The sequence below is a fragment of the Diuraphis noxia genome, unplaced genomic scaffold (genome assembly GCF_037042655.1).
Source record: "Diuraphis noxia isolate RWA-SAM2 unplaced genomic scaffold, SU_Dnox_SAM2 contig0003, whole genome shotgun sequence".
NCBI classification, from domain to species: domain Eukaryota; kingdom Metazoa; phylum Arthropoda; class Insecta; order Hemiptera; family Aphididae; genus Diuraphis; species Diuraphis noxia.
This window is the reverse complement of record NW_028301713.1, coordinates 8,351,157-8,374,696: the sequence shown is the minus strand read 5'-3', so window position 1 is coordinate 8,374,696 and position 23,540 is coordinate 8,351,157. Positions and strand designations below refer to the sequence as shown.

At 31.2% G+C, this 23,540-nt stretch overlaps 1 protein-coding gene across 1 annotated transcript; it reads right to left on the bottom strand.

The window, feature by feature from the left end:
- Positions 1-23,503, bottom strand: LOC107169209 (uncharacterized). Its single transcript, XM_015518879.2, has 5 exons — positions 23,033-23,503; positions 21,828-22,191; positions 4,126-4,276; positions 3,788-3,998; positions 1-3,650 (listed from the first exon to the last, which is right to left on the bottom strand). Exons 3-5 carry the CDS (start codon positions 4,266-4,268, stop codon positions 594-596), a joined length of 3,411 nt encoding a protein of 1,136 aa, XP_015374365.1. The 5' UTR covers positions 4,269-4,276; positions 21,828-22,191; positions 23,033-23,503; the 3' UTR covers positions 1-593.
- Between the last annotated feature and the right edge of the window lie 37 nt (positions 23,504-23,540).

Below are 23,540 nucleotides of genomic sequence, written 5' to 3'. Positions count from 1 at the left end.
ATTTACTGAATTCTTACAAAATATATTATCTAATAATAAAAAATAATAGGTATATTACAATATTTATTATAAATTGTTACTTAAAAACGTAGTTTCTTCACTACATAATAATATACAGTTTAGTTGGAATAAAAATATATTTTAATTATTGGTACATATTTATTTTTTTGTGTATTTATACAACAAACAAGCGCATATTATAGGTCATTTATATATTGTTAAATTAGATACAAATCATGCGTCGAGTTCGTGTATTAAACATTATACAAGAAGCCGTTATAATTTAATGTCAAGACCGTGTAAAAAGAGCAAAACGAAACAAAAGTAAAATCGATACAAACATTTTATAGTACATACTATATGTTTCCTATTTTTGACTTTCATTCAAAAAAATAAATAAATATAAATATATATATATCTATCAACGTGTATAGAATGGGTGAAATCGGTTGACCCGGAAAATACGTCATTAACTACTGTTGCAATAGATATTGTTTATGGTCATCATTATTATATATAGGTAAAATTATTGTCACGCGCGGACGAGGAGGACCGGACGCGGCAAAAGTGACGACTGCGACGACGACACGTTTTTACAGGAGCGTCAGTCGGACAGGCCTGTTGAAAATCGGCTTGTTCTGCAGCGCCCGGACAGCCCGGGCGGCGTCCTGCGGGTTCCTGAGGTTGACGCGCGCCTCGCCGGTCGGCTTGCCGAAATCGTTGAACCGCCGGATCACGTTCTGGCTGTGCAGTTCGAATCCTTCGAAGAAATCCACGATCTGCTGCACGTCGGCCCGGTACGGCACGTTGTCCAGGGCCACCACGCATCCTGGCTGTCCGAAACCGTCGGGACCGGTGTTCGGGCCGGGTCCGGGACCGCGTATCCTGGGCGTGTAACCGCCGCCGCCGCGGCCGCCGCCGTTGTTCATGTTGAACTGTTGCTGTTGCGGCCGACCGCCGTACGGGCCGCCGCCGTACTGCTGAGACTGCGGCGGTCGTTGGTGCCTGGACGGCGCACCGCCCCACGACATGTCCTGGTTGTTGCAGAGCTGCTGCATCGGCTTGGTGATGGCCTGGATCATGAGCGACCGGTTGATGGGCTCGATGCACACGACGTTCTGGCCCATGTAGCACTGGTTCTTGGCGAGCGCCGCGTTGGCCTGTTGCGCGTTGCCGAACTCGCAGTACGACTCGCCGGTCGGACGGCCGTACTTGCTGAGCATGATGTGTATCTTGTCGGGCAGTGCCGCGCCCGAGAAGAACTGAGTGATGTCCGTGTTGGTGACGTTCGTCGGCAGGCCGTACACGTATAGACAGTTGGAGCGGGTGACGGGCGGCCCGCCAGACACGTTTGGAGGCGGCGGCGCCACCGGAACCGGCGAATGTTGGTGGTGATTGCCACTACCGCTGTGGTGGTGGTGGTGGTGGTGGCCGCCGCTGTGGTGGTGATGACGGCTGCCGCCGCCGCCGCTGTTGCTGTTGTCGCCGCCCGAAAACCGCCTGTCGTCGCCGTCCGATTTGCGCTTGATCTGTGAATACTCTTTGTAGGTGCACCGCAACACGGGCACCGGCGTCGAGCCCAACAAGACGCAGTCGTACCGCTTGAGCGCCGATTCGGCCGCTTCAGTGCTAGTGAACTCGAGCGCGGCGCCCATGAACTCGCCGTCCGGGTAGAAAATCACGCGGCGCACGTCGGTGCCGCCGTCGAACTCGTTCATCACGTCCTCCTCGGTAACCGTGACCGGAAGCTGTTTGAGTTTCAGATATTTGGTGGGCGGATCCTTCCGCGGCTGTTCGTCGCTGCCGCCTTCGACCGACGCCCCGTCCTTGTTCGCGATTTTCTCGCACACCACCAGCTCGTTGTCGTTGTCGCTTCCTTCGTCGTCGTCGTCGTCGTCGGTTTTAGGCTTGTTGGATTTCTTCTTGTCCGACTGGTGGTCCCTTGCCGCGCCTTCGTCGTCGTCCTCGTCGTCCACCAAGTCCACGTGATCAACGATGTTCGGCACGGGCGCCGCCGTCGCATTCGGATACGGCCGATCGTCCGTGTTGTCCCGCTCGTACGCCTCGTCGTCCAAGTGTTTGACCACCACATGGTTGCCCTTGTATGCGGTGCCGTTGACCTTTAACGCCAAATTCTTGTTGTTGTTGCTGTCGAACCGGACGAACGCCACGCCCTGCCGGTGCTTTTGGATCTTGATCGCCGACCCGTCGATGTGTATGCCTTCGAACAGTTTGCGGATGTCGCCATACGAGAACGGGTTGGACATGTTGTTGACCTCCACGCACAGTCCTTCGGCGTGAGGTACCTGCGCGTTCCGTACGTCGTACCTGTACCGGTCGTTGTACCGGGGCGGCATCCTTTTGCAGGAATCGTCGAATTCGGCCGACCGCCCTTCGTCATTGTCCGGCCGGTGTGGCTGCTGTAGTGGTGATACTTGATTGAATCTGGACGGTTTGCCGTTTTCGTTGATCGAGGAGAACCTGGACGGTCTGCCTCGGCCGCCTCCGTCGGGCACGTTGTGGCCGCCGTACCTAGGCGGCTGTTGTTGCGGCTGCTGCTGATTGTTGAACCTGTGCCCGCCGCCGTTACCGAACTCGTCGAACGGTCGCTGACCTCCCCCGCCGCCGCCGCCGCCGCGATTGTGCTGACCCACGACAGGCGGAACGATCTGTTGCGGTTTGTGAAATCTCGGACCTCCCCGGTTCGACCCGAACCCTCGTTGCTCGCGGAAATCCTGTCCGGGCGGCCCTCTCCTCATACCCGGGGCGGAGTTTTCATTGTACTTTCCGTGGAAATTGTTGTTGTCAAACTCTGTTTGTCGATCGTCCTCGTCATCGCTACCACCGCCGCCGTATACGCTTGCGCGAAAATCATTGTCGGGAACGTACGGCGGTTGTTGCTGATTCGAACGGTTTCCGCCACTCGGCGTCCATACGTTATTCATCAACGGCGGCGGCGGTTGTTGTTGTTGTTGCTGCTGCTGTTGTTGTTGCTGTTGCTGTTGTTGCTGTTGTTGTTGATGACGGAAAGAGGAATTCTGAGGAAGAATGACGGGGATGATGGGCGGCTGGGGAGGAGTCCTGAATTGCCCGAACCCGCCGGGCATTACGTTATTGTTCATCATCGTGGCTGCAGGCTGATGGTTTTCTGTCACCGGCTGCTGTTGCTGCAAGTTGTCATATTGACAGTTCCACGGGTTGATTTGAGATTGTTGTGCGGCCGGCAGCGCACCGTCTGTCGCTCTGTTGACGATCGGCGACCGCGACCTTTGCGATTTGCCTCCACTACCCCGGCTCGACGAGCTCCTGCCATCTCCGCCGCGATACCTGTCCCTGGACCTGTCCCTTCCTCGGCTCCTGTCCCGCCGCCGCCGGTCTCTAGACCTCGACCTGTCCCGTCTACTGCCTCCACTGCGAGACGACTTTGAACGCCGGTCCCGGGATTTCGATCGAGACCGGTCACTACGTTTGTGACTCTTGTCGTCGCGATCTCTGCTCTCCTGCAACGATTTCGGAGACAAAACCTGTTGCTGCATCTGCAGTTGCTGTTTGTCTTGGGGCATAAGAACCGACATGTTGTCGATTAAAGTTGGCGGCCTGTGTAACATCTGTGCACCCTGTCTCGCCTGTTGTTGTGGCTGTGGTAACACCTATATAAATATGTGACAGAAAAAAAAAACATCGACATTATTAGCACTTGCTCGAAAGAGCAATGTTTAATTCGTCGTCGTACAGCTGGGTTGTCATTGTCGTCATTCGGATGCGAATGTACGCAATTATTATATACCTTGGCAGTCAACGGTGGCAACGACCCGACTATGGGGATTTGTGGCTGCTGCATCAGATTTTGCTGCATGTAGGCGTTGTATAAGGTTTGTTGTCGCGCGGCATCGATGACCTTTTGCATTTCGTTACGCGAGCTCAACAGCAGTCTGATCTGCACGTCTTTGATGCACCCGCCGTCCGAAAGCATGGCCTGTCTAGCGTCTTCGTCGGTACTGTAAAATGTTCGAAACGACAATTATTATTAGAATATAGGTACAACGCGATAAAGCCTAACGCAGCTAATAATGACGATTCGCATCACTGTGCGTCATTGACACGATCGATCATACGAAAGTTTACCTGAACGAGATGAAAACATCGCCCTTTTCACCGCCGACGATATGAACTCCACCTTCGGGTATCGACAATCCTTGGAAATACTGTCTGATATCCGCGGCGTTGGCCGCCCAAGGCAAATTTTGCAATCTAATTATTACACTCATGATGATTACTGAAAAAACACAAAAATTGCCGTTACAGATATAATATGCCGTTTGAAAGCAATGTCTGTAGAATAATACAATATTTTATTTATCTGTTACTAAGACTTTTTTTCCTGATTACCTACTATATAATATAATAAACAATAATTTTGTATCTACACATTTGCTTATATCGTAACGAAAATAAAATAGATTTATTTAAACGTGGTAAATGATAACACTGAAATTGCAATTTCGCAAATCATTTAAACCCAAGTACTACCAAAATATTAAGCAACGACCGTTATTGGCACAATATAGCGTTTGAGTTTAACCTGCAAATTACAATACACGCTTAACTGTGTTAATTAATATCACATTTTTTTTGTACATTTAATAATTCATACTCAGATCAAAATTTTAAAATCAACATAATTCATGAAATATATTTTCCATGATTCAATAAAATTAAATATTTTTTTACTGCAAATTTAAAAACTAAATTTTTGTTATGAATTGTCTATACTTATAATAATATATAACTACTGTACTGTGGTGAATCGACGAACTATAACTATAGTGATACCTATATAAGTACCTAATGTTTAATTTTCGAATTTAATACCACAATTTATGCTTCATATCAAAAATGTATTTTTATAGTTTAACTAATACGAAAAATCAATATTGTTGCTTATTATAGTTAGTCATTTGTTTTAGCAAATAACTTGGAAACAACGCCATATAAATGGATTCGATAAAAGAATAAACCACCATGATATATTCACGTGAGTACCTATACAATATTGTTTACTATATATTTGACATAAATATTATAGAAATTTGAACACTTTTCAATAGATTGATAACCAGCGGATTACCAAAATAATCAGTTTTAAGCATCGTGCGTCAAAAATGACCAAAATTTGCAGGCGCAGATTTTGTGATGATGCGAGTCTTTAGTTCCCTATTTTTGGACATTTTATAAATTGTGTATTGAGCTTTGAGCCCATACAGGAGTAACAGAAAAAACTAACGAATGAAATAGGTAATTTTTGTTTTAAACAATATTAAAACATTTTTTACGTACTCAATCAGATTACAAATGCGAAATATTTATATCATCGGTATATCCTAAATTCAAGGTCAATACTAAAGCAGATTTTGTATCTACGTGTTAAATAAAAAAATGTGATTGTTTTTGAATTGTATTTCAATATAAAATTAATAATTAAAAAAAATATTTCATACAAAATTAATCATAACAATATAAAAGAAAAATCTTCAAAATAAAACAATTTACAAAGTAGCTGGTAGGTATTTAAAAAAAAACATTCATTTAGCAATTTTTAATAAAAAATAAAAATAAATAGTATTAAATATTTATAGATATGTATTGGATTTAAGAGCGTTGTCGTGTCATTGGATATGTCTGCTCTTAAGTGAAAAAACAAAAATCCGTAAAATTAAGACAGTGGTTTCCAACCTTTATTTTTATTATACGCATTCCTGGTAAATTTTCAAAAATCTCTCCCCCCCCCTTAAATTAGAATTTTTTTTTAATTTGCTTTTTATTATAAAATAATTATAGCAAAGAGAACAGTAAATCATAATTAAAAATGCCTTTTTTGTTTTAATCATACGAAATAATTATTTTTTTAATATAATTAACGACATACATTTTTTTATCCATTATCGTTATCAGAGGCCGACAAATAGTCAACGAATCAATATTAGATTAGATTATTATATAATATAATGTTGTACCTTTTAATATTACATTACTTGCATAGCTAATTTATTTCACGTTGGGTTCCATCTCTGGTTGGCCTCCCTCTTCATATCATTCCAGTTAAACATGTACATAAATTGTCCAATTTACTTATTGTGATGTTAAACACAGATTGTAAATATCATTATTAAAAAAAAAAAGCTAATTTATTGTTTTCAATTTTATAAATAAAATATTTCTTGTTATTTCATCATCACTAAATTCCCCCCTAGGGGGAATCCACCGCGGTTGGGAACCACTGAACTAGGATAAAATTTTATTGGTTGACGCCTAGGGTTTAATTAATCTGTTTATTTTACCAAAGAAGTCTATGTGAGTAAATAAAATGTATTGTTTTTATTTTACAACAATACCTAATAATATTAATAGGTACGCCATTAATTAAAAACTATACAGCTGAATAAATATTTTAAAATATATAGGTCTACAGTAAAAAAATTCTGTCGATTTGTTAAACATCGTGACAAAAGTTGAACGTTTAGTATAGGTACATTTACAATTTTACAGTCCCTATTTGATCGCACAATTTCGTAAAACTCCGGTTTGAAAATCGAGACGTCTGATGAATAATGACAATTACAATATTGTCATATTTATAGACTGCGCAAGTTTTCGAAATATACTAATATTTATAAGATCTTGCTTGAATATGATTTATGATTCAATCTATAAGCAATTTTCAAAACGCTTTTCGATTTTTTTTAACTGCTAAGATTTTGATCTGTATGATGCCTTTATATATCATAAACATTTGTAGCTCGGATTCAATAGTGTGCGTAAGCCAATTCCACTTCTTTCAACTTATGAAACATCATAAAATCATCACTTTAATTTTATGTTTTATTGCTAACGAAAATAGTGGCAAATAGACAACCCTGCGTGTGTTTCTGACATCGATCAAGGTATAGGTAAGACCCAAAAGATTGATGAGTTGCTCGTAACTCGTAGTCCAGAAATCTCCGACCAAATTTAGACATAGGTTAGATTAGGTTAGGTTAACCTAATCTAACCTATGTCTAAATTAGGTTAACCTAACCTAACCTTCCCGATGGAAAATTGACAAATATGTATGTACCTAATAAATTATTATATTATTAGTAATAATTAGAGGTCGGATTTATAATCTCTTAAAATCCTTAAAATATGATGTTTTTATGTCGCATAAATTAGGCAATATATTCTCTTAATATTCTTTTACAATACCAGATATATGATGTTTTATGTCCTTAAATATGCAAAATATTCTTTTAATATTAAAAAAAATTCAGTTTAAATTTATTTTGGCTAACAAAATAACCTACGATTAATTTTTATTAAAACCCAGAAATTTATTATTTATAAACAGAATTATTTGGTGAACATTATTATACCTATCAAAGTGCTGATAAACGTGAAATATATTCATTATATGCCGATATTACTAAAATATTCTCAAATATTCTCTAACCCATAAAATATGCTTTTTTATGCAAAATAAATTTTTTCCTATGAATTTTGTGTTTCATGAATCGTAAAGATTTCTCACTCCCATTTAACTGCATAGACTAGAAACAAATATGTAAGATCATAAAAATCCGACCTCTAGTAATAATATAATATTTATAATAACTGTATTTCTCAATTTTAGATAAAGCAATTTGACATTTTTTAATTTATGTATTTAAAAATACTGTAATATGAAAACAAAATACATATATTTATATATGTGTGGAGACAGTTATAGGAAGTTATAGGTTTAGATTATGAGTAAAATTATTGGAAGTTATTCCTTTCCGTCAAAATAAAAATATTGGTTTCCGGTAAAGTGAAAAAAGGTTTGATTTTTGTACTCGCTATTTGCTATAGATATATACATATATGCATAGAAATGTGTCAGGTGTCAGGTAATAGCTATAGTTATTGTTTTCATAAATTCCATACGGGTAATATTGTTACTTTTTAGTAACAAAACTAAAACCTGCTAATGCCACTGATGCATAAATTAAACGGCTTTGAAAAGGTATTTATCATATTAATTTATATTTTTTTGAAACGTTTATTTGTTTATGTACATGAGTTTGAATATTTAAATTACATTTTTTTTTTTTAAACATCAATATTAGAATGCGATTTGAAAAAATGTTGTAAGATATTTTATTATTACTGAAATTGAATCACACTATATATATGGGTGGAAAAAACATACTAAATTCGGTCATTTATACTTAAATAATTTCCAGAATTTAATTAAACAACAATATAAAACCAGAATTATGATTATTATAGTGGTTGTCAATAATAAAATATTAGTTAATATAAAATAAGTATTCCTATCAAAATTTTAATAGTTAAAAATGCATTTAAATGACCACAGTACTCTAGATCCAACAGCACCCCTTGTGGGGCCAAGGTAACACCACTGATCTAGTGATATGCACTGTATATCACTGTAATGCACGTATTAAATTTGAATAGAATAATATTTATTTTTAAATTAGTATAATACTATTGATTATAATTATAAATAATAGTTGTATTAATTTTTGCCGTAAATAACACATATATTATGTTGCATGATATTTACTTTAATATTATGTCACATATATTGCAATTTGTAAGTATTATTTTACCGTAACAATATTTTGTTCCCAACAGAATCGCATATATCGCTTAGTATTACTAGTTGTAATTACAACGTAATAAATCTTTACTTATTTAATTATTTTCTAATTTTCCTATCTGTTATCACACAAACTGATGTATTATTATCTTATAGTTTGTTTTTAATCGCCGTTTAAGGTAAAATCTATAAACAAATACTGTACGTACCGTAGTGAAAACGGTGTAAGTACATAAGTTAGTAGTATAGATAGGTTAAATTTAATCTAAATATATGCCTACTTACAGAAAATAATATATGAAATGGTAAAAATACTAAAAACATCCAAGAACCTACGATTACTGATGTGTTTATATAAAAAAAAAAACGGGAGAGTGGATATCGCTATACAGTAGGTTACAAGTGGGTTACTGTAATGGATGGAATTAAATTTGAATCCAACGATATTATATTATTGTATACGAAAAACGATTCTGAGCGGAAACGGTTTATCTGTCTAGGACATATTATTATTAATACTTCTTAAAATATTTGACTTTCCGGTGGACATTTTTTTTTTGTTTTTTGATTAAGGTAGACTGCACACCTTTAAGGAACTTGAATTAAATTTTCAAATCTTAGATTTAAACAGAACATTTTTTTATGAATTTCTATCTAAGATAATTTGAACATTGCCGTAATTTTTACGTATTTAGAAAAAAATTTGAACTTTAAATGCTTATAAAAAAAAATCGTGCCTAGGTATGTTTAATATTTACTCTTATTAAAACAATATGTTGGAAGCCTTATATTAAATTTTGAAGCAATTTTATTGGCATTAATAGAAAAAAGCGGGTAAGTCGTGGATGCCGCTCTGCTGTACAGTAGATTACTGTAATGGATGGGTTTAAACTTGAATGCAATGATAGGTATCATTGTATACGAAAAACGATTCTGAATGGAAATGATTTGTCAGTCTAGGATATATTATATTTAAATATTGTCATATATTCTATTTTGAAACAAATATTGTATTTTTCAATTAAGACGCATTTTGCATAAGGCATGGTTAATCATTTTTCCAAAAACATTGCATGTAATACTTTATATTATCATAGATATACCTGGTTTGAGGATAAATCGTTATCATTACGCGATTTCATAAAAATTTAAAACTCAAACGCCCAAAACATTTTTCCTATATTGACGCTTCAAATTTTCTCTATAGCTATTTGAAGCAAAACTTATGGAAAACTTAGTGTTAAATTTTATAACCTTAGATATAAATACAAACAATATTATAAATTTCGAACTACAAAATAATTTGCAAATATTCATGGTTTTGACGAATTTTTGTCAATATTTGAAATTCAAATGCTAATAAAAATTTAATTTGAATTTCCGGTGGACATTTTTTTCTGATAAAGATTGACTAATTTGTAAGGAATCTTGTATTACATTTTCAAATCTTAGATTTAAAAAGAAAATTTTTTATGAATTTCTAGCTTAAAACAATTTGCGAATTTTTGTGATTATTACGTATTTTGTCAATATTCAAAATTTCAATGCTTCTAGAAAAAAATTGTGACTATGAATTTATTTTATTTTTCAACTGCTATTGTAACAATATGTCAAGAGGCTTGTATTAAATCTTCAATATTTTCTACCCAAAAAATAAATTTTTATCGATATTAATTTAAAAAAAAACTAATAATAATTGAAAATTACATATGCCTATGAATAGTACAACATAAGTCAAAATTTTTTGAAAATTTCATGGCGGATAGAATATACTAAAAACATTCAGTGTAAATTTCATGTATCAATGGTCATTTGTTTTAAAGTTACATCAATAATCAAAATCGATTTTGTCGAAAACTGATTGTGAGTAAAATTTTCCGTTTTTCCCTTAATTCTTAGTTTGTTTATCCCGATTATTTAGAAAAGTATAAAGAATTTATATTACCAATGTATATTTATTATACCAACTAGATTCACTTTCTGATCGAATAAGGTACTGAAGTCAAAAATCGAAGCACTTTTATTGCCCTATACGAGATGACAGTCACAAAAAAAAAATATTCATGGGTTTTGACGAATTTTTGTCAATATTTGAACTTCAAAAGCTTATAAAAAAAAATTGTGCCTATGTATTCTTATAATTTATTAAACACTATAAGAATTACTTATGAGAAACTTTGTATTAAAATTTTAAGTATTTTGATTGGGCCAAAAAAAATTTATCGACACTTCAAAAAAAAATTTTCAGTAAAATTGAAAATTTTAGTTGTCTATAAATATCTCAAAAATATCAAAATATTTTGAAAATTAAATAATGTAAAGAAAATGCCAATCTTAATAACTGGTAAAATTTTCAAGTATCTACTACATATACTTTTTGAATAATAACAAATATTTAAAATCGTTTGAGGATAAATCGTTATCGTTACGCTATTTCATAAAAATTTAAAATTCAAACGCACTAAAATTTTTTCTTAAAAGTTTCGAGTTTTCTCTATAGCTACTTGAAAGAAAACTTATGGAAATCTTAGTGTTGTATTTTTAATTCTTAGTTATAAACAAAAAAAATTTATGATTTTTCAACTTCAAAATTACTTGCAAATTTTCGCGATATTTCGACAGATTTCGTAAAAATTTAAAAATTTGAAATATAAACGCTTATGAAAAAAATTGTGACTTACGATTTTTAATTTTTTTTAGCTACAATAAGAACAACTCATAAGGAACCTTGTATTAAATTTTCAAGTTTTTTTGGTCGTCCAACATAATAAATTGAAAATTTCAGTGGTCTATAAATAACTCAAAAAAGACAAAAATTTAAAAATTAAAAATTTAAGATTAAAATTAAACTGTATATATATACCACTAACATAAACATTTGGTGAAAATTTCAAGTATTTATAGTGATTAGTTTTTGAATTACAACCATATAAAAAAATCAATTTGGGCGAAAACCGGTTTTGCGTAAAAATTCCCGTTTTTCTGTCATTTTTTTTTTTTGTTTTTCTTGATTTTTTTGTAAACTTTTGGAAAATGTTTACTTTTGACCTCTATAATGCACCAAGGATATTTACTTTTACATCGGAAACCACCCCCGAATTTTGAAATTGAAGCATTATTTCGACTAGTTTCGAGTAGAAAAAAAAACACATCATTGTAAAATCAATACATTCATCACTTCGTTAGAATCTAAAAAAATGTTTAAAAATTAAAACGTCAGAGTAAACAGCTCAAAACTAATCAAAATATTTTGAAAATTTTATCAAATATAGAAAACGCCTATATAAACATTCAGTGAAAATGTCAAGTATCTGCGGTAATTTGTTTTAGAATTAAAAAATAAATGCGAAATCTTGTGAAAATCCAATGTTGTAAAATTTAAATTTCAAACGCTCATAAAAACTTAAATTGACTTTCGGGAGGATATTTATCTTATGAAAAAGGTTGACAAAACTTGTAAGAAATCGTGTATTAAATTTATGAATTTAAATAATATGCGAATTTTCGTGATTTTTACGTATTTTGTCAAAATTCAAACTTTGAATACTTTTTATAAACTAAATTGTGACAATAATATATTTCTTTTATTTTTCAACTGATATTGTAATAATATGTTAGGAGCCTTGTATTGAATTTTCAGGCTTTTCTATACCCAACAAATAAATTATGGATATTAATCTAAAAAAACTAATAATGATTGAAAATTGCATATGTCTATAAATAGTTCAACTTAAATCGAAATTTTTTGAAAATTACATGGTGGATAGAATATACTTTTAAAAGTCAAAATATCTATGGTAAGTTTTTTTAAAGTTACATCAAAAAACCAAAATCGATTTTGTCGAAGATTGATAATGCGAAAAATATCCCGTTTTTTCCTTAATTTTTAGTTTGTTAATCCCGATTATTTAGAAAAATATTGATTAAAAAATGTTTACTTTTGACACTTAGTTCACTTTCTGATCTAACAAGCAACTGAAGTCGAAAATCAAAGCATTTTTAATGCCCCAAAACGTGATGACAGACAAAAAAAACACACATTATGGTAAAGTCAATACATTCCTCGCTCCGCTCAGAATCTAAAATATAGATAACTATTTAATCTTATTTTCATTTTAAATAAAAAACCATAAATATTTGTTTCACTCCATCACATTATAATAATATATACTTACTTTTTCGACGGTTTACTTTCCCCTATACATACATAGGTTTGTCTAGTTGACAAGATGCTGCGAAAAATCACTGTGTGGTTTTTTATAATAATAATACGCGTGTATAAGACGTCCAGAACTGTTAACAGTCTCGAGCCTGTAAAAACGGGGAAAAATTTGCTGATGGTCCAAACGGACGACATAATATATATCATACCTATTACAAAAATGCATGTACAACATATAATATATACATCGATATAAACGGGTATCGGTCGTATCTCGTATCTATAATATTATGTATAACATTTCAGGACATTTTTAAATTATAATACACACTCATACTGCAATACATCATTCTGCTACGTTATGTGCAGTGTTCTTTGTATTATTGATTAAAATATCGTCATGTATAATTAAATTCAACGTTTAGTTACTAGTTTCACAGCAGACTGCGTCTATAACTTAAAAATAACCTCATTTAAGTGCGATCAACTGTTAAGTTGTCTATATATTATGATCAATATCGAACAACATAATATAATCGTTTCATGAAACAAGTCTGCAGACAGCTTGTCTTCGCCCAGCAAGTTCCGCCCCAGTAACATTGGTTAAAAACAAATTCCGTTCCCAATAAGAAATACAATTGTACCGATGCATACTCTAATTGAGTCCTATACCTGAACGAAGGAAAATAATATCCTAGCTGAGCTCCGGTATAAAAGAAAAAAATATTTACAAATCGAGTTAGCCAATTGGAGAACAATTTTATCTCAATTAGTCTCAGTAAAATAAATCAATTGAGTTTGTTGATTTTTTTACTTTTAAATGTGTATATTATGGATTTATATCATATAACTATAGTTCTATAGTTGGAATAGGAATACCAATTACCAACACTATTAATTAATACATTAACCGAATCTAACCGAAATAAATTATTATATCATAACAAAACAAAAACCAGCTATTACAATCAAACAAATACCAAGATTTGAATACAAAAAAGGGCATCGTCAAGTTTTTATTGTTACCTAAAAATTACAATAGATATTAAGAGGACTTAACACGGACATTAAATGTCGTCTTCGTCTTACAAGTTCGTAACGTAGAAAATTAACACACAGTAGATCACATGCAATTTCACTATTTTAAAAATTTAAGTGAATTCCTTATGAAATTTGATGGTAAGAACTTCTGAGTTTGTATTATGTATAGGTTCTTTTTACAATAATTCAGTTTTTAAGTGAGTTATATGAGCATTTATAATTTATTATATATTATATACATGCGAAACTTGCTAAAAAAATTAACCATCGTAAAAAATCCACACACATAAATAGATAGTGTTCTTACTATTATGTTTCATTGTATGCTGACCTAACCTATGTTTCACTTTAATTTTTCAAACGAAGCGCTACACGTGATCTGCTGAGCGTAAATTTGCTACGAGACGCACTTGTAAGACGAAGACAACAGGTGCCAGTGTTAAGTCCTCTTATATGCCTTCATTTATTATTTTACTCAACTAAACTAAATAATAAGTTCAATACATTACAGAAATTTGTCAAATATTTCCTAACTAAAAATTTTTTTTTAACCATACCTGCATGTTTTTTTTTTCAAAGTTTGGCGAACTCAGTTACTATTAAAACATAGACTGCTTAATGTAGTTACATGGGCAAGATGGGCATTGCTCCATCCATAGTATAATGTATACGATATACCTTAGATGTATCTGAATAAATTGTAGGCAAATGATTTTTTGTGTTCAACGTATCGGCTGACATACGTACCTACAAACGATACGGTTTGCAACGAAGCAAGTCTTCCGTTCATTTTTATATTATTATGATTTAAGGACGGCAGCGAAGTATTACGCAATTAAATTCCGTACAAACAAACCACACTGCAAAAATATATATTTTACACTCGGGACAAAATTGTGATAAAAAATCACAGTGGCCAAAATAAACTTTATGCACGCGTGACACGATGACGGCGTAGGTGTACTTATATGTTTTTTCTGTTTTGCGCACTTCGCAATAATATTGTAAATTTGTACAGTTAGTATACAGTTATTTTAGCTGTAGACATAGGTACCCACAACCTACGCGCTAATAGTATGCAATGTGCATTATTATTAGCAAGAAAACGATCTGTATGTACATAACATGATAAAAACTTAACGTGCATTAGATACTCAAACGTTATTAATCTCATTTAGCATTGTAATCAAAATATCATATTTGTACCATACATGAATACATAATTATTACAAGCGTCAGATTTTTCAAATACGACAAACGCATGACGAGTTCATTACGTTTTTGTTCATACAAGACGTATATGTGACTAAGTATTAATTCGTATATTTCAAACACTGCATTATTATTATCATAATCAGCGTTTTAATATTTATATATAGCACTTATGTAATATTACACAACTTTTAATTTATATGTCTACAGCATGAATATTTTAAAAGTTAACTTTTTTTGTCTACTTATATTAAAATATTTATGCCGAGTTGCGTTAGAACAACCATTTATTTTAATTATTATAGTGAGCTAATAATTTTTATAAAGATAATATACTGCAGGCCTATAATTGGTCTGTTTAATTTTATTGAACCATTAAATTAATTATTAATTTTCCATGTCGTCCGGTAATAGCATATAAGTAATAATTAACTCAATTGGAAGCAAGTTCAGAGGTCCTAGAGTCCCCTTCTCCGAAATTTTTAGACGTAGAAAAATGTTAGCAGTGAAGTTCTATATTTTTGATAAAGCAGTAATAACGAGAATACCTTAGAGTATTCATATTTTGTATGTTAAAAATGATGTGCGTATTCCAATATTCATAAAGGTAAATATTTAACAATTTTGGACCCACTCATGAACTTAGTTTTTAGTGAAAGGTTTGAATTAGCTGTAAAAAATATAGATCAGTTCAATAGGTACTATGTATCATAAATATACGTAGAGGCACACTAAGGTTTTTTATTGAGGCAATTGACTTAAATCTAAAACAGGTGTGTGTGTGAGTGTGTGAAAATTTTATAAATACTAAAAATAAAATTTAGTTTTTATACTGTATACAAAAGTATACATTTAAGACACACAAATTCATATTTTGGGTAGGTCGGTTCTTAATTTTTTGTTTTGACTTCATTGTTTTTATAAACAATATTATGCGTTGTATATTTTATGAGCTAGGTTTTATTCTTTTTTGTATTATCCTATGATTTTTTTTGTCTGTATTACCTTTTGATGCAGTAAAAATGCTTTGATTTTTTAATAAATCATCTCTTCTGGTGAAAAAGCGAATCTAGATTTAAGATGGTACTACTTTGGAAGGTAAAAAGTAAAAAATTCATAGTAGTTTACAAAAGCGACAAGAAAAACAAAACAAAAAAAAAAAATTATGAAAAACGGGGATTCTTACACAAACAGATTTAACAAAATCGATTTAGTTTTTTTTTTAGTGTAACACAAACCAACAACCGTAGATACCTGAAATATTCACATTATAAATGCCAATTTACAAAATAAATATTTTTTTGAGCTATTCATTAGATCTATTTAGTAGAGGTACTTATTTTAATTCTCATTTAATATTTATGTTAGCATTTTACATACATCATACAATTTACTAAACATTTTGACTTTTTCTCCTATAAATATCAATAAAAATTTGATTGTTTCAAATAGCTTGAAAGTTGAATATATAACAGCATTTATAAAAGGTAAGCGGACAGATTTTTTTTTTTTTGCGTCAACATAAATAAGTTGGAATTTCAAATGTAGATGATAAAATTCATCGAAATCACTAATATTTAATAAATAATTAATACTAAGAACAAAAAAATCTAAAAAACGTAAAGGTAAACCTATTTTTTTTTTACAAAAACATTAACTTTAAATTATATATTTAAAAAAAAAATGATTTAAGTCCTTTTTTTTAAACTTAGAAATATTATTCGTAAATACCTACTTAAACAATAAAGTATTTATCCTTACTAATAGTAAAACAAATTACTCAAATAACAATATAATTTACTAGGTTACAATATAAGCTAACAGATTGTCTTCATTCAGAATTGATTTTCATTAAATTTATCATTAAATTCAAATTTACATACTGTACAGTGACTTAGGTACTCATCGATTTAAAGGTATATCCAGAATTACTCTACAGCAGAACAAGTCAAGTTTCATCAAATCAAGAACTGTTTCCTCTTTTTGTTTTGTAGGAGTAGATAAATGACATAAATCTTAAACACAGAGTGGTAAAAGGTTGAAAAAGCTGGTACTTTAGAACTTTGAATTAAAAAATAATAGGAAAAAAACGGAAATATTCAGCAACACCAGTTCTGGAGAATTTGGTTTGATTAATATTTAATATATATAATATATATATATATATTATGGTTAATTTACGATGAAGGTAACACAAAATATTTCGAACCCACAATCCAGAATTTCATTTGGGATTTTATTTTACCAGAGGAAAGATTAGATACACATATTTTGAAAAAATGTTATGCAAATGCGCATTCATGTTATCATAATGCACTCCGTTTTTTTAAGTTTGAATTTAAACTACTTTAATATTTTCAAGCAACTAATAAAGTTTTCTTCTACACTATTATTAAGTGAGTTTAAATTTTAGATTTGTTTAGGTTATTATCCAAAATTGTACACTACGCACTGAACCTATGAATAAATAATTTAATCACACGAAGTCTTCCGTAAAAGACAGCCGACGATAATTTTATATAAATAATGTTAGTTGAACTTTGGTAGATTGAATATGTCAGCGTACCATAATGTATACAAATCTAAGTACCTATAATCAATAATACAATTTAATAAAAATAATACTGCAGTTTTTTCTCGTAAGAATAACACTAAAAAAATTCAATTTATAAGAATTTTGATTGCCCAATGACTAAGTATCATAAATATTACATCCTCGAAAATACAACTAGAGTACCTCTGAAAATTATTGTACGTTCATAAAAGTTTAAACAATTCACTGTCTTAAAGCAATATAACAGTACTTCTCAGATAAGACTGTACACTTATTATTATAGAAAAATTATTTTAAATTGTAATGTTCGTCAATAAAATACAAATAGTAAAATCCCTAATCAAAATAATAGTATAACGAATAAAATACATTTTGGTTATGTCATTATATTAATAACTTCCATATTACGAAATCACAAGGCCACCTTCAAAAAATAATCGAAATATAGAAATTTTATTTTAAATATTAGAATCTTCACTGTATTACCTATAATAACTTATACATTAAATTATAACCCATTATAAAATGTCACACAATAGTAGTGAAAAACTGATGTAAATCAGTATTTGAGACATGGGGTATTTATTTTATATATTTTTGGTGACAGGTTTCGTTTTTTTTTCTATACATAATCTTTAATTACAATTTTCTGGATATGAACAATTGGTCATTTACTATTTCTTTTTGAGTTTATATAACGACTTCATCGCGCGTAGTCGGTACACGTTGTGCGTATTGTTTCTTACAACACGTCGGCGGTGATGTCTGCTGTCTTAAGCCTTAACTGAAATCCTAAATTAGATACCAGTAACGGCAGTAACGATGGGTGTTACAATTCAGGTGGTACGTCTATTACCAGTTGCCATTTCATCGAACCATCTTAATTATCGATCGGACTGAGTATTGTATGTCAATATTTTGTAGATCGGAGTCCACACTTAATAAAAACCTAGGTTTTTTTAATTATAACATTTTTCAATTCAAAATGTATAAATCAAAATACATTTTTCAATTCAAAATGTATAAATCAAAATGCCACTTCAACTTCTAAAAATACAAACTACACGCGTGCCTGATGATTTAGTCTCCGATTGATTACTCGAACTGCTGCAAGAACTTGACGCCTGCACTGCTCCAACCTTCAGCGCGTAAGACGTTATTTAAATGCAATATACGAGTATCGAAGTATCTATTTTATAACAGTGCAATCATATTATTATGCACTTGAATTATGATTTCTGAAAATATTTTGATTTGACGTTAAACTATCGTTTTGCTGTGATGCCAATTTTATTATTACAAATATTAATTTGTAATAAAATATAACATCAAGTAGAAAGTTGAAAACACTGAGCCACAGTTTTTATTTAATATAAGTTGTTTTGATATAATACTATTTAAATAATAAAAAATGATTTTCCGCTATAATAATATAATATACCTATAAGATAGATAGTGTAGTTTGAACGATGCAATTGAACCAATAATATTTATATTTTATCTATTAAAAATTCATAACATAATAGTCCATATCCTATATACATAACCTTCCTTAAATTAAAATGCTTGATTAAATTTTTTTGTGATTTTAAATAATAAATATAATCAAACACTTGAATAGGTATAATATTATAGTACTTTCAATAAAAAAAAACATTAGCTATTGCAGGTTAAAAGATGAAACGAGAAAAAGTATTGATATTTAAAATCAATATTGCAAGACCAAATGAAAATACTATTAGTTAATAGTATACTTTTTGTTTGTTTATTTTAATACTCAGGGTAAATCTTACATTTTTCAGCATACATACTGTGGATTTAAAGCCAGTGGTAACATATTTTTACCAAGTAAAAAATTAGAGTAATTACTTCAAATAAACATATTATGTTCATAAATTTATAATCTAACTAAAAGCTGTTTAATAACTCATATAGGAGTAATAGCTGAGTCTATATGGATGATATTTATAAATAAAACCTTAGTAATTATAGTGAGTTAATTACTAGCTACTACTGAATATTAAAATGCATTATACTTAACAACAAGGGAAATTTTATGTACTATATCTATCAGACTAAAAACTATTTTGAATTAGAAAAATAAAGGTTAGGCATATACCTAAATATATATAAAAAAACAAATTCATATAATTAATATATGCTGATTTGTACCTATGAATTGAGTTAGCTTACACGTAGTAAGAAACTATTCGATTGATATATATTAAATGTATTAAAATTGATAAAATTTTCAATTTAGAGAATGTTTGAAAATCACAAGTATAACCTTTATTTATAATTTTTTTATGTCTATGTATACCAATGTGATACCATGTATACCTAATTTTATAGTCATATTTGTGTAGATGGTTTACAATAAATTACCTCATCCATAATTGATGTTAGTTTCTATGCATTTTAACTTGAGTAGAACAGTAGAATTGGTTATTGCTTATTACTTGTTAGTTGTTAGTCATTTATGTGTTCTAAATCGAATCGTAATACTTGGTAGAACTACACCTCAATTAAAAATTAGTCATCATTTCATCAGTTAATAATATAAATAACCAAATGATTGTTTAAAAATATGAATAAAATTTATAATTATTATTTTATTAAATATTTACTAATGTTGTTTTTGAAACATTTATCATTGAGTATAGTAAATTATAAATTGATTAAGGAAAAAAATATTGATAATAGAGAACAATTTGAACACAAACCAATATTAAAATTTTATCTAATTTATATAAAAACAAAAAAATGTATATAATCTTTAATCAAAAGAATGTTTGAAAATCACAAGTTTAACTAATTTAATAGCACAATGAAAATAAGTAACTATTTTTAGGCAAGAATCCACTTAATGCACAAAATCACAAGAGAAAATTAATAACAACTTTATTTGTTAAATGAAAAAAGTAGATATGTATTGTATTAATATATTTAATATTTTAAAACCTAAGTAGATGTTTGTCATTTTTAAAACCATAAAATGTCTAATAATATACATACAACGCACATTAAGAACATGATCAGTTGGCCATATAAAATCAGTATTATCCCATTTAATCAGTCTGTAGTACGTGGAGTATACGAACGAGATTTAAATCAATATTTCAAGTTACAAAATAGAAATTCGATAAAATAAACTTAACATTTCAATTTTAAAAATTGAATAATGTAACCATATATAAAATAATACAGTATTGTCTGTTAAACAATTAATTTTAACTTAGTTTTGTCACATACTCTAAATAAACAAAGAATATATCTAATATTTGGCTTAAAAATAAACTTCTTATTTCAAAAATGACAAACAAGTTTAAAAAAATTAAGATATTTAATTCTATCAGACATCAGCTATATTTTATTAATTTATTTATTTTTTAAATGGAAACCTTTATTTTGAATTTTCTATAAAATGTTCATGTTTATAGTTTTGTTAGGCAGGATAGCAAATCATGTTTATGTATATAGTTTACGATAATTGACCTATATCTATATTTTGATATTAGTTTCTATTCACTTAAGCCTAATATAGATTAATAGATTTGCTTATAAATGGAACTAAATTTAATTTCAATGTTTGAAATAGGTAGACCAAGAGCTTTTCTCTTTAATTAATTAATTAATACTCAAACAGGTAACCAAACACTTTTTATTAGATAGACACTAATATTGTATTAAGTGCTAAATATATATTTTTTATATTGGTTATACCAATAGAAACATTGATATTAGTTTCTATTCAAATAAATCTAATGTAGAATAGTAGAATAAGTTATTACTTATTAATGAGTACTAAATAGAATGATTGAAATAACTAGACCTCGATAAAAGGTTCGTCATTTTCAAACACTTTTTTATTTCTGAAAACAAGAATTTTTCAGTCAGAAATAACCAAAATAAAATTGTATGGCAATAATAATAATAACTTTATTAGGTAGGTACTAATATTGTTGTGGAAACATTTAACAGAGTAGATGCCTAAAAGTATATTCTCAATTAATTAAGAAGCGAATATTAGTAACACGGAATGATTTAAATACCAACTAAAAAACTTATGTTTACCAAACATAGTTTTTAGTTAAAAACATAACACTTAAATTATATATTTAATTTAAAAATAGGGAAGCTCTATTTAATAATGAGTATTTTATTGGGAGACCTTAAAATCTTTGTATATTGAATGAAGATGAAATAGTATTTTTAATTACCTTATTTGTCTTAATTGATATAATTTTTTATCTAAGTCGTCTTATCAAGCGTTGTATCCTGAGCAATAAATGGCGATGACTAAACGCCCAATTTGGCAAGTGTGTACGTCCAAATAAAATTAACTAGGATTTCTTAATGTTTGCTTTCTTACAGACTGCAGAAGTGTTGTTGTAGTAGTAGTAGTGGTATTGTAGCTGTAATCTTAGTAGTAGAAGTAGTACAGCAATAGTAGTAGAAGTGGGTATCTGTTGACCGTCATGCAGCATATACAACGGCAAGAGATATGTTCAATGCATGCGAGTTTCCAAAACAACTCTTAATCGGTACGAAATGATAATCAGAAACCAACAATTACTAAATAAACTGAAACACCAAAAACAAATATAAAATGGTTAGAGGATGTCAGTTAACCATTTGTTTACTGTTTCTGAACAGAGTAAATATCCATTTAGCAGAACCAACACTGTTATTTTTTTTAATATTAGAAAGAATTTACTACCTATTCAATTTTGAGTTTAGAACATAAACCTGTGTTACTACATTGTATTTTTTAAATTTAAATTTTTATGCAATTTAAAAGCATTTTTAAATTACAACTAGGTATTTACACACTAATAACTAACGTAAAAATTAAAATATCATAAAATAGTTAATGTAATGACACAGATAATGCACTTAACTCAGAGCTTGATATTAGGTTAGTTTACTCTCATATTAAATGTAACAGCATAGGATTGGTGCTGCTAATTTATTGAACATAAATAAGGTATGTTGCGCACCGAGCACTTGAGCATGGGTGATAGAAAAGAAATAGTAACCTAACCTCCTCAAATAATAATCAAAATAGATGAAACACAGCACAGATTTAATGATTATCGAACATAATAATACGTTAAGCAATGCGAAAAGTTAAAACAAAAAATAAATAATTCGCCTCCTAGGTAGTAGTTTGCCCGACCATGAGCTTATACGAAAAATGCGTAGGTTACGTAATAGCGCAAACAAAATATATTTTACCGAAAGCAAACAGTCAAACAATGTGACATCAACGACAAAAGAATTTTTTTAGGTCAAACGTGTGCATGCAATCGTATACGTACAAAGATCTACAAGAATCGTAGGTAGATGATCAATAAAACAAAATGTTATATTATATTAAAATATGGACGACGATAATCGTAGTACTATTTTTTAGAATACTTACCACTGAGTTGGAACGGACGCGGCAACGGCGCATAGAAAAATACGAGAAAAAAAACATGAAACGCCTCTGCGGTCGAGATAAAAATAATTAAGTTAGTATAAAATCAAAAAAAAAAATTAAATCAAATTAAATAAATTGAAATCAAATTCGCGTACACGCCGTAGAACGACGCGAGTGTCTCTTACAATGGCATTTTACAAACTATATTACTATAATAATATAATATTATAAATAATATGACATTATAATAATAATATTCTGTTTCGATTACGACAACAATGTTATCGCAGGTACGCGTCATGAACAAATGGTAAATGGTAATGCGCTCACTGGCGACTGGCGTCACTGCAACTAAAATGCGCGTAGTGCGTACCAAAACAACACGACCATGATGGCTGCGGTGCAGTGTGCGAACAGGGAAATTATGGCCGTTCGAATAATAGTAATAATAATAATAATAATAATAAATAATAATGATTGTCGGTAAACACGGCAGCTAAACACGTTG